General features: G+C 37.6%; 1 protein-coding gene across 2 annotated transcripts in view; it reads left to right on the top strand.

Annotated features, from left to right (window-relative positions):
- CCNB2 (cyclin B2) overlaps nucleotides 1-12156 on the top strand; it is a 45087-nt gene that overhangs the window by 22940 nt on the left and 9991 nt on the right. For both annotated transcript variants that reach the window (XM_074234558.1, XM_074234557.1), the window contains exons 2-3: nucleotides 4481-4609; nucleotides 4709-4822. In XM_074234558.1, the coding sequence (XP_074090659.1) occupies nucleotides 4481-4609; nucleotides 4709-4822 (243 nt within the window). The remainder of the gene's footprint in view (nucleotides 1-4480; nucleotides 4610-4708; nucleotides 4823-12156) is intronic.

The raw sequence follows: 12156 nt of genomic DNA, 5'->3' as shown, positions 1-12156 counted from the left end.
CAGTAAAGCTTATTTTCCCAAGACTGGCGCACCAGATTGCAACTTGGTTCTGAGTATGGGCAAAACAACATAGTCCTGCCTCAGAGATAGCAAAGAGACCTCTGCAGTTTCCCCTGACCCCCTGTCTGTGGGCTGAACTTTCTAGAAACAACAGCCTGGTGACTCCCTGCTGGGTGGCTCTTCCTGGCTCCCCAGGGCTGGGTCTGCACCAAGGCCTGTGCTGGGCTGGACTCTACTGCCCTGTTGTGGCAGAGTTTTCCCCACTGACTTTCCAGTTATTTTTGGCAATCTCTGGGTTGAAAGGTCTGGAACCAGGGACCCAGGTGTCCAGTAGGCTGTTCCTGGATGACTGGAACCAGTTTGCTTCAACTGGTGTGGCCTGGGCTGCCCTGCACTGTGGCCCTTTCTTACCCTGGTATAACTGATATTTCCTGTGGATCTTCCAAGTTGTCTCAGACTGGAAAGTCGTTTCACTCAGTCTTTTTGTGAGTTCCATCACTCTAGAATTTGGTTAGAACTTTAAAGGTATTTGGAGTGGTCTGGGGAGAGCTTATGGGAATTCCTGCCTTTACTCTGCTATCTTGGCTCTCCTACCCTCATGATATTCTTAATAGCCAAAATTCTTGTATATAGATTAGATTATCCTCAGTCTGACATGTATCTTAGTCATTTTATTGAATCTCATTTTTAAAAAAAAAAAGTTCTTTGAGGCTACATAGGTCTAACATGGTACTTTTCCTTAAAAAAAGTAACTGATGATGACAATATTGTAACTTAATGATTTCAAAGTAGCCATCATGCATAGAAATTTTTTGTTTTTGTTTTCTTTTCCCCCTAAGCAAGTTTGTCTAGAACCAATTCAATTCATGGCTAGTAGGTTATATTTTTATTGCATATAGGAAAATATATCATCCTTATTCCTCATACTTTCAAAAAATTATTTACTTATTTAAGGCAATGGGGTTAAGTGATTTGCCCAAGATCAAACAGGCAATTATTAAGTGTCTGAGGTAGGATTTGAACTCAGGTGGTCCTCCTGACTCCAGGGCCCAGTGGTCTATCCACTGTGCCACCTAGCTGCCCCACCTCACACTTTTTGATATGTAAATAATTCTACAATAAATTAAGTTCAGTTCTAAATATTGTTCTAAAAGAAAGCTGTAGACGTGTTGTAATTTTAAATAGTCCACTTTAGTGAAACATTTCTGGTACGAGGCAGGTTAGGTGGCACATGGATAGAACACTGACTGGAGTCAGGAGGACCTGAGTTCAAATCCTGCCTCAGACATGTAATTAATTAGATGTGTGACCTTGGACAAGTCATTTAACCCCATTGCCTTATAAAAACCAAGGGGAAAAAAAGAATAATTAAGTGTAATAACATAACACCTCCTTTTAAATAGTGAAACAGAATGGCTTTCTAAATTGCTTCCAAACAGATAGACTTTGAAGTAAGTACCTTTATATTCCAGGGATTTGTAGTAAATGTGATATGTGCTATATGCCATAATATTTCCACCTCCCTCAATCTGCCTTCAGTCCTCTTTCTTTCCCCTTATCATCCTATTTACCATCTTAAGGTAAATTTCTCTCTCTCTCTCTCTGTCTCTCTCTGTCTCTTCCTTCCTTCCTTCCTTCTTTTTTTTTAGGTTTTTGCAAGGCAATGGGGTTAAGTGGCTTGCCCAAGGCCACACATTTAGGTAATTATTAAATGTCTGAGGTTAGAGTTGAACTCAGATACTCCTGACTCCAAGGCTGGTGCTCTATCCACTGCACCACCTAGCCGTCCCCCTCTTTTATTTTTAAATTAAAGGTTTTATTTATTTTGAGCTTTACAATTTTTTCCCCTAATCTTACTCCCCCCGCCCCCAGAAGACAATTTGCCAGTCTTTACATTGTTTCCATGGTATACATTGATCCAAATTGAGTGTGATGAGAGAGCAATCATATCCTTAAGATAGCAAGATCAGACAATAAGATAACAGGTTTTTTTTTTCTTCTAAATTTAAGGTAATAGTCCTTGGTCTTTGTTCAGAATCCACAGTTCTTTCTCTGGGTGCAGATTGGTATTATCCATTACAGACAGCCCCAAATTGTCCCTGATTGTTGCATTGAATTTTTGCAAGGCAATCAGGTTAAGTGACTTGCCCATGGTCACACAGCTATATAATTATTAAGTGCCTGAGGCTGTATTTGAACTCAGGTCCTCCTGATTCCCATGCCAGTGCCCTAGTAAGATAAATTTCTAAACTCATTTTGGAGTGTATGTTATTCCTTTTTTGAGCTCAGTATGTTGAGAATAAGATTTAATCAATGTTCCCTTCTTTCTTTCTTTGTCTCCTCCTCTTCTCCCAGTATAATCCTTTTTTGTCTTTATAAAAATATTATTACATCATAATCAATTTATACCCACCCCTAGTATATCTAGCTATACTCATTTCAACTGTCCTAATAGACAATTTTTAATAATTACAAGGAATATCTTTCCCTATATGGATGTAAACAGTTTAGTCTTATTGACTAGCATTTTTTCTTTCCATTTACCTTTTTACTCATCTCTTGAGTTTTATATTTGAAGATCTAATTTTCTGTTTACTTCTGGTCTTTTTATCAGGTAAGTTTGAAAGTCCCTTATTTCATTGAATGTTCATCTTTTCCCCTGAAAGAATATTTTGAATTTTGCAGGATAGTTGATTATTGGTTTTAATCCAACAGACTATCTATCATATCCAGACCCATGCAGCCCCCCTCCATCTTTTTTTGTTTTTTGTTTTATTTAGGTTTTTGCAAGGCAGATTGGGTTAAGTGGCTTGCCCAAGGCCACACAGTTGCTAAGTCCTGTGTAATCCTGTGTGTATTTGAATTGTTTCTTTTTGATTCCTTGTAGTATTTTCTTCTTTAGCTGAAAATCCTGAAATTTGACAATATTCCTTGAAGTTTTTATTTTGAGATCTCTTTCAGGAGGTGATTGGTGGGTTCTTTTAAGGACTGTTTTACCCTTTTATACTAGTATACAGGGCAGTTTTCCTTGATAATCTTCTGAAATATAATGTCCAGGCTTTTTTGATCATGACTTTCTAGTAGTTCAGTTATTCTTAAATTATCTCTTCTGGATGTATTTTCCAAGTTGATTGTTTGACCTTTGAGGTACTTTACATTTTCTTTAATTTTTTTCCTTGTTTTTTGATTTAGTCCAATTCTAATTGTTAAGGTTTTATTTTCTTCAGTGAGTTTTTATATTTCCTTTTCCATTTGGCTAACTCTGCCTTAAGAGGCATTGTTTTCTTTTTTTTTTTCAATTTTCATAATTCTCCTTCAAGACACAATTTTTTTCCAAATTTTTCTTCTACCTCTCTTAATTGGTTTTAAAATTCTTTTTGAGATCTTCCAAGAGGACTGTTTATATTTGAAATCAATTCATAATCCCTTTTGAGGCTTCACATGTAGGCATCTTGTCACTGCTTTCTGTTTCTGAGATGGCATTTTGATCTTCCCTGTTGCCATAGTTGCTTTCTATGGTTAAGCTCTCCCCTTTTTTTTTTCTTTTTTTTGATAAATTTGAAAGTGCAACTCTGCTCCTGGGGCACAAGGGGCACAGTTCCAAACTTTTTGCCCCATTACTAGCTTTTTGCCCTGGGGTCTTAGGTTCTGGTAGCTTCCTCCCTTCATTAGGATAGCCGGACTCAAACTCATCTGTCAAACTAGTGTTCTGGGCCTCTCAGTATGCCCTTCTCACTGGGGTTGGTGCCCTCTCTACTAGTTGGCTATATTGCTGGCCGTCTGTGCTGTGACTATGGGTCTCCCACTGGCTTCTCCAAATGCTGGGCTGTGCTTCCCTTTAATTCAAGTGAGGCAGACTTTTCCTGAAGCTGACAGTTATTTCACTCTGTCTTTTTTGTGGGTTCTGTTGCTTTAGAGTCTGCTTAGAGGCTTCATTTTAAAATGGGGGAAATCAGAGGAAAACTGGGAAAAGCTTAGGGAACTTTCTAGCTTCTCTCTGGTCTTGGCTTCCCATAATCCTTTTCATATGAAGACTTCAAATTCTCTTATAGATCAGCTCCTATGAGATCCTCGAAATAGCTTTTTAATGTAAAGAATTCTTCAATAGACAAGAGGCTACTAAAGGAAAAGACCATTTCTTATTTCCTACTGAAAAATAATTTTTATTGTCTTTTGTTTTATATCACCTTTTCTGAATCCTTCTATCTTCTGAATATAACCTTTAATGCATCTCTTGTAAAAAAAATAGATTAAGAAAGAGAGAAAAATAACTATTTAGTCAAATAAGCAATGTTAGCGGATTCGGATGAAATGAAATATATGACATTTCACCACACCTCTTCAAAGTAGGTGAAGAAAATATTTTCTCATCATTTTAAAGAACATCATAAATATACAATTTTCAGTTTCCTGGAGCATTTTTAATGATTGTCTGTCTAATATATCTTTGTCTCAGAAACTTAAATGATCTTTTCTTTAGGTGACTAATGGTTTGGAGGATATTAACAAAGGAATTAATTCAAAAGCCATGAAGCAAGTTACTGTGAGAAGAGCTGCTCTTGAAGAAATTGGAAATAAAGTTACAACAAGGGGAACACAAGTAGCTAAGGTAATTTTTTTACAGATGTGTATATCTGTACAAATTAGTTACTGAAAAAATTTGCTATTAATGCTAATACTAATAATGCCTTAACTTTTTTTATCATAGAAAACTGAGAAAGCCAAAGTGCTTGTGAAAAAAACCAAAGCCACAAATGTTATAAGAGATGTAAAACCTACAGCTACTGTGAATCCAGTACCAAAGGAAACTTTAGTTCCAAAGGTAGGAAATCATAGATATTATAAATGATAGTTATCAGATTGCTTAATTTTTATCCAAAATACTTGGTTTTCTTTAGTATATACTTTAACTGACATAGTGTAATAGAAAGAGATCAGGACTTGGAGCCACAAGATCTAGGTTCAAGTTGTTGACTCTGATACTAGCCATACAGGTATGACCACTTTCTCACTTCTAAAATTGAGACAGTAATTTACTACAGATATATGTCCAATCAGCACTCCTATTAGACTCTCTCTCTCTTTTTTTTTTTTTAGGTTTTTTGCAAGGCAAATGGGATAGGCAAATGGGGTTAAGTGGCTTGCCCAAGGCCACACAGCTAGGTAATTATTAAGTGTCTGAGACTGGATTTGAACCCAGGTACTCGGGACTCCAGGGCTGGTGCTTTATCCACTGTGCCACCTACCTGCCCCTATTAGACTCTTTTCTTACTCATTTTTACTTCATTTTATTGAAGAATTCTTTCTCCTGATTTTTCTGCCTCTAGATTTTTTTTTTGTTTGTTTTTGTTGTTTTGTTTTTTTTTCTTTTTAGATTTTTGCAAGGCAATGGGGTTAAGTGGCTTGCCCAAGGCCACACAGCTAGGTAATTATTAAGTATCTGAGGCTAGATTTGAACTCAGGTACTCCTGACTTCAGGGCCACTGCTCTATCAACTGTGCCACCTAGCTGCCCCTGCCTCTAGTTTTAAACTGTAAAATGTTATATCATTACCATCATCATCATGTCACTGCTACTTTGAAACATTTTTCATCATAAATCCTTTGGAATTTTGGTGGATCATTGAATAGTTTAGAGTTATTAAGACTTTCACAGTTGACTGTCTTTACACATTGCTATTACTGGTTGTCATGACACTTTGTTTTCACTTTATTTTGTATAAGTTCATATAGTTCTTTTTAGCAAAATAATCTTCCATCATATTCATATCCTTAATTCAGGGGCATTGTAGGGACTGTCTAATCTGCAAGGAAAAACAAACAACTGAGGTGGAGTTCTAAGCTAATGGCACTTTATTAAAGGTTACTTGACATCTCATTTTCATGATCTGAGAAGCCCCCTTATTCCAAAGTCTTAATTTTATAGTGCTTGATATCCACACTATAAAAAGTCTCTGATTGATGGATAGAGCTTACCCTTTAGGAAGGGTCTACATAAAATACAGAATCTGAGTGTTTTGGGATTGGTTGAAAATTGAGAGAGTAGTGATCAAACCTTAACAGACTTATCTTGACCTTCAAGGAGGTTCTACTAGACCAGTGAGCAGACTCATGGGATTTGGTTGATAAAACAGGTATCAAAACATTTATGTGGGTGGATGGGTCAGTAGAAGGGCAGGCTGTAATCCAGCAACCAGGTCATTCATTGGCTTCATGCTTATGGTCATCTCCTTCTCTTGAGCAATAGAGGAATGACAAGGAACAAAGAGACAATAAAAATAAATAGGAGAGGGGCAGCTAGGTGGTGCAGTGGGTAGAGCACTGGCCTTGGAGTCAGGAGGATCTGAGTTCAAATGTGACTTCAGACATTTAATAATTACCCAGCAGTGTTAGCTTGGGCAAATCACTTAACCCCATTGTCTTGCAAAAAAATTGCCTACTGGGACACTAATACATCATTGGTGGAATTGTAATCTGATCCAATCATCCTGGAGAGCAATTTGGAACTATGCTGAAAGGGCATAAAAACTGGCTTTTTATCTAGCAATATCACTATTAGGTCTGTATCCTCAAGGGAGTAAAAAAAAAGGTGGCCGCTAGGTGGCGCAGTGCACAGGCCCTGGAGTCAGGAGTACCTGAGTTCAAATCTGACCTCAGACATTTAATAATTACCTAGCTGTGTGGCCTTGGGCAAGCCACTTAACCCCATTGTCTTGCAAAAACCTTTACTAAAAAAAGAGATTTAAAAAAAAGGGGAAAAAAGGCCATGTGTACAAAAATATTTATAACAGCTCTTTTTATTATAGTGACAAAATTTGGAAATTGAGAGAATGATCATCAAATGGGGAATAGCTGAACAAGTTAGGATATTTGAATGTTGTGAAGTACTGCTGTTCTGTCACAAATTGCCAGACTTTAGAAAAACATGTAAAGACTTGCATGAATTGATGCTGAGTGAAGTAAGCAGAACAAATAGAACATTTACACATTATTGGCAACATTGTGAGCTATATCAACTATGATGATTCTAGCTTCTCTCAGCTTCAGTGATTGAAGATGATGACCCTGAGAGACCTGTTAAGAAAAATAAAATCACTATGGAGTCTGAATGCAGAAGAAAGTATAATATGTTCAATTTTTTAAATTTATATGTTTTTCTTTCTTTCTCATGGATGGCTTCCCCCCTTGGTTCTGTGTAAGTTCCATGTTCCGCAGACAAAAAGTTTTCTCCAAAGGTCTATCATGTAGTCTAAGTTTTCTAACATTCTATTTACCTCCTTAACTTCCTTCTTGTTTATTTTATGGTTAGATTTATCTAAATCTGAGAGTGGGAGGTTGAGGTCTCCCACCAGTAGTTTTGTTTTCTATGTCTTCCTGTAACTCATTCAGTTTCTCCTTTAAGAATTTGGATTCTATCCCACTTGGTGCATACAAATTTGGTATTGAAATTGCTGCATTGTCTATGGTACCTTTTAGGAGGATATAGTTTCTTTCCTTATCTCTTTTAATGAGATCTATGTTTGCAATTGCTTTGTCTGAGATAAGAATTGCTTGCTACCCTTTCCGTTTTCACTTCAGCTGAAGCAAACTGTATCCCCCTTGGTTCTAATTTCTTTTTCACAGCATGACTATTATGGAAATATGTTGAACAGGATTGATTGTACATTACCAGATTGCTTGCTACCAGGGTGAGGGGACAGAGAAGGGACAGTGGTAGAAAAATGTGGAACTCAAAAACTTACAAATGGATGAATATTGAAAAGAACCTTTGCCTGTATTTGGAAAATAAAATAATAACAAAAGAGAATGAAAATTTCCCATTCTTACTTTTGACCATTAATTAATTGAGTGATAGCTCTTATTTTTATAAATATGGCCTCCCTATATGTTTGAGAAATGAGACCTTTATTAGAGAAAATTGCTAATTTCACATACTCAGAATTATGCACTTTACTCCCCATGTACCTCTGTAGCTCTTATTTGATCATGAACTCAGTTTTCATAGATTTCCAGATATCCACACTATAAAAAGTCTCTGATTGGTGGATAGAGCTTACCCCCTAGGAGGATCTACATAAAATAGAGAATCCCAGTAGCTGAAAAATAGCTCTTATTTTTTCATGTTCCTCTAATTTGCTTATGATGGTATCATTCTTTATGTATATATATATATATATATATATATATGCACACTTATACAGTGGTGGTAGTTTTTTTACTTGCATTTCCCACTTTTTCATGCTTATCTTTGTATTCATTGTTTCACATATTGGATTATGGTTTGCTCAGAAAAGATTTTTGTACAGTGCTGAATTCAAGTTCAAAGTGACCCATTTTGCAAAAAAATGAAAGGAAATCATGCTCCTGAATGTAAGTTTGATCCTCTTGCAACTGAGAAAACAACCCAAGATTGGCTACGGGAAGAAGAAACCCTACTGAAAATGCCCTGGCAGAAGAAGGCCATGAGAAGCAACAAAATGACCTGATTTAGAGATTGGAATTGAAGCTATGGATTGAAGAGCTAAGGGCAATTGGAATTCCTGTGGTAATAGAGATGGTTCAGCATTAGACAAAAAGAATTGCTGATGAGAAAGAAGTTATATATTTCAGAGGAGGAGACAATTGGTGCTTCAGGTTCATGAGACCAAATGGACTAAGTGTTTGTGCACACACCCAGACATGCCCAGGGAGTGCTTGTGGTCAGCCATAGACCAGAGGATTGGTGTCAGGTGTCTCTCCTGAGACAGTGATTCATCATCAAACACAGATGAGGACGAGCTAATAGATGGGAGTTTTCTTCTTTTTTTTTTTATTAAAGATTTTATTTGAGGGGTGGCTAGGTGGCATAGTGGATAAAGCACTGGCCCTGAAGTCAGGAGTACCTGGGTTCAAATCCGGTCTCAGACACTTAATTACCTAGCTGTGTGGCCTTGGGCAAGCCACTTAACCTCGTTTGCCTTACAAAAACCTAAAAAAAAAAGATTTTATTTGAGTTTTACAATTTTTCTCCTAATCTTACTTCCTCCCCCCACTCCCCCAAATGGAAAGCAGTCTGTCATCTTTATTTTGTTTCCATGTTGTACATTGATCCAAATTGAGTATGATGAGAGAGAAATCACATCCTTAAGGAAGAAACAAAAAGTATAAGACATAACAAGATCAGACAATAAGATACCTGTTTTTTTCCCGCCTTAAATTAAAGGTAATAGTCCTTGGTCTTTGTTCAAACTCCACAGTTCTTTCTCTGGATACAGATGGTATTCTCCATTGAAGACAGCCCCAAATTGTCCCTGATTGTTGCACTGATGGAATGAGCAAGTTCATCAAGGTTGATCATCACCCCTATGTTGCTGTTAGGGTATACAATGTTTTTCTGTTTCTGTTCATCATGCTCAGCATCAATTCATGCAAATCCCTCCAGGCTTCCCTGAATTCCCATCCCTCCTGGTTTCTAATAGAATAGTGTTCCATGACATACATATACCACAGTTTGCTAAACCATTCCCCAATTGAAGGACATTTACTTGATTTCCAATTCTTTGCCACCACAAACAGGGCTGCTGTGAATGTTTTTGTACAAGTGATGTTTTTACCCTTTTTCATCATCTCTTCAGGGTATAGACCCAGTAGTGGTATTGCTGGATCAAAGGGTATGTTCATTTTTCTTGCTCTTTGAACGTAGTTCCAAATTTCTCTCCAGAAAGGTTGGATGAATTCACAGGTCCACCAGCAGTGTAATAGTGTCCCAGATTTCCCACAACCCTTCCAACAATAATCATTATCCTTTCTGGTCATATTGGCCAGTCTGAGAGGTGTGAGGTGGTACCTCAGAGAAACTTTAATTTTTATTTCTCTAATAAGTAATGATTTAGAGCAATTTTTCATATTGCTATGGATTGCTTTGATCTCCTCATCTGTAAATTGCCTTTGCATATCCTTTGACCATTTGTCAATTGGGGAATGGCTTTTTTTTTTTTAAATATGACTCAGGGGTGGCTAGGTGGTGCAGTGGATAGAGCACCAGCATTGGAGTCAGGAGGACCTGAGTTCAAATCCAGACTCAGGCACTTAATAATTACCTAGCTGTGTGGAATAATTACCTAGCTGTGTGGTCTTGGGCAAGCCACTTAAACCCATTTACCTTGCAAAAACTAAAAAAACTAAAAAATAAAAATAACAGTTCTCTGTTTATTTTAGAAATGAGTCCTTTGTCAGAATCATTAGTTGTAAAGATTGTTTCCCAATTTACTACATTTCTTTTGATCTTGCTTTCAGTGGTTTTATCTGTGCAAAAGTTTTTTTAATCTAATGTAATCGAAATCATCTAGTTTGTTTTTAGTGATGTTCTCCATCTCTTCCTTAGTCATAATCTACTCCCCTTTCCATAGATCTGACAGGTAAACTAGTCCTTGATCTTCTAATTTGCTTATAGTATTGTTTTTATATGTCTAAATCCTGTATCCATTTGGATCTTATCTTGGTCAAGGTATTGGTCTAATCTAAGTTTCTTTCATACTAACTTCAATTTTCCCAGCAGTTTTTATCAAAGAGAGAGTTCTTATCCAGGGATCTGGACTTTTTGGGTTTATCAAACAGCAGATTACTATAATCATTTCCTGCTGTTGCTCCTAGTCTATTCCACTGGTCCGCCACTCTATTTCTTAGCTAATACTAGATAATAAATAAGGGACTTCTGACCAAGATGGTGGAGAGAAGACAAGCACAGTTCTAAAGTCTCCTGATCTTTCCCCATCTATCATATGAAACAAACCTCTTAACAGAAATCTGACCCACAAAACCCAGAAAGAAAAGCCAGAAGAAACAACACCTACCTCAGGATTTATCTTCTGAAACAGCCTTGGGTCCAGGCTGGGGAGTCTGGTTACAGAGGGCAGATCAGCCCCGATAAACCAGATTAGCTGCTGAAGTGGAACCAGGAAGTCTTGAGGGCCCGAGAGATGACTGAGGGGGCTTGAGTCAACTAAGGGAGCATAAGCAGAGCTTGCTGACAGGGCTGGTGGGGAGAGTTCCGGTGCAGGAGAGCTGTGGGCACCATCTCTGGGCTCCTCTGGTCTGAGGAACTCAGAGTCCAGGCCTCCATTGCAGCTGAGACCTCTTCCTAGAACAAAGAATTACAGACTACTTCTGCCTCAGGCACAGGTGTGTGAGCAAAAGAACCCACCCAGCTGACCCTAGGGAGAGGGATGACCTCACCCCAGACTAGAGCCCACCATTGATTGAAAACAGAAGGATTCAATAGCTTTAACCTCTCCCTTCAAGCTAAGGGAGAAGGCCTCAATCAAGGTCACAGACATGCCAGAGAAAGCAACCAGCACCCCCTACTGGCCAGTCAGGGAAGTTGCACTCAGTGAGTAAAGCCTCTAGCAATCTCAGCGCCAGACCCTTGTGAACCAGCCCCTCCCCAGCTGAAGGTCTTAGCAAAATGAAGAAAGGTCAGCTGAAAAGTGGATTCATAGAAAAATTCTTGGAAGGAAAAGACCTAACTCAGAGTCCTAGAACCTCTGGGGAGAATATGATCTTTTAAATGGATGGGAGTTTTGACAGTGGTGAGGAGTTGTATGAATTTTATGATAATAAAACCTGAGTTCAGTAACTCAGTACATTTTTCTCAAATTTCAGGTCCCAAAATTAAGGTGTTTCTTACACATGGGGAAATATGGTAGCTACCATATTGAAGGATTGTAGGTCTTGTAGAGCTTAATAGATGGGTTTACAACTAATGGCTACTTAGCCAGCAGAGAAGTATAATCCTAAAAGAAAAAAAAATATTTAATGAACTGAAAGACTTTCAGTGGCAAATACAGTAGAACTTAATGGAAAATTTGATGTGTAAGATCCAGGAGGAATATATGGTAAATATTAAAACCAATTATAAGGGTCTCAATAAGGTCAAATTGTTTACTACTTATATGTGAATATGTTATCAGTACTCTTATGACTGTCATTATTTGGATAGTTTGAAAGAAAGGTTTGGACTGAGCCATATATGATGAGTGATTATAAAAAAGAGTAATTATATCATACAATTGACATAAAAGAAAAAATTGGTGCAGAAAAAAGCAAGTGATAAGGTGGGTGGGTATACTTTCACCAAGAATGGGTTAAAAAAGGAACAAAATTTATATCTAGAAGGATA

Source organism: Macrotis lagotis, chromosome 4, assembly GCF_037893015.1.
Source record: "Macrotis lagotis isolate mMagLag1 chromosome 4, bilby.v1.9.chrom.fasta, whole genome shotgun sequence".
Taxonomy (NCBI): Eukaryota; Metazoa; Chordata; class Mammalia; order Peramelemorphia; family Peramelidae; genus Macrotis; species Macrotis lagotis.
This window is presented reverse-complemented; position numbering and strand designations above follow the sequence as displayed.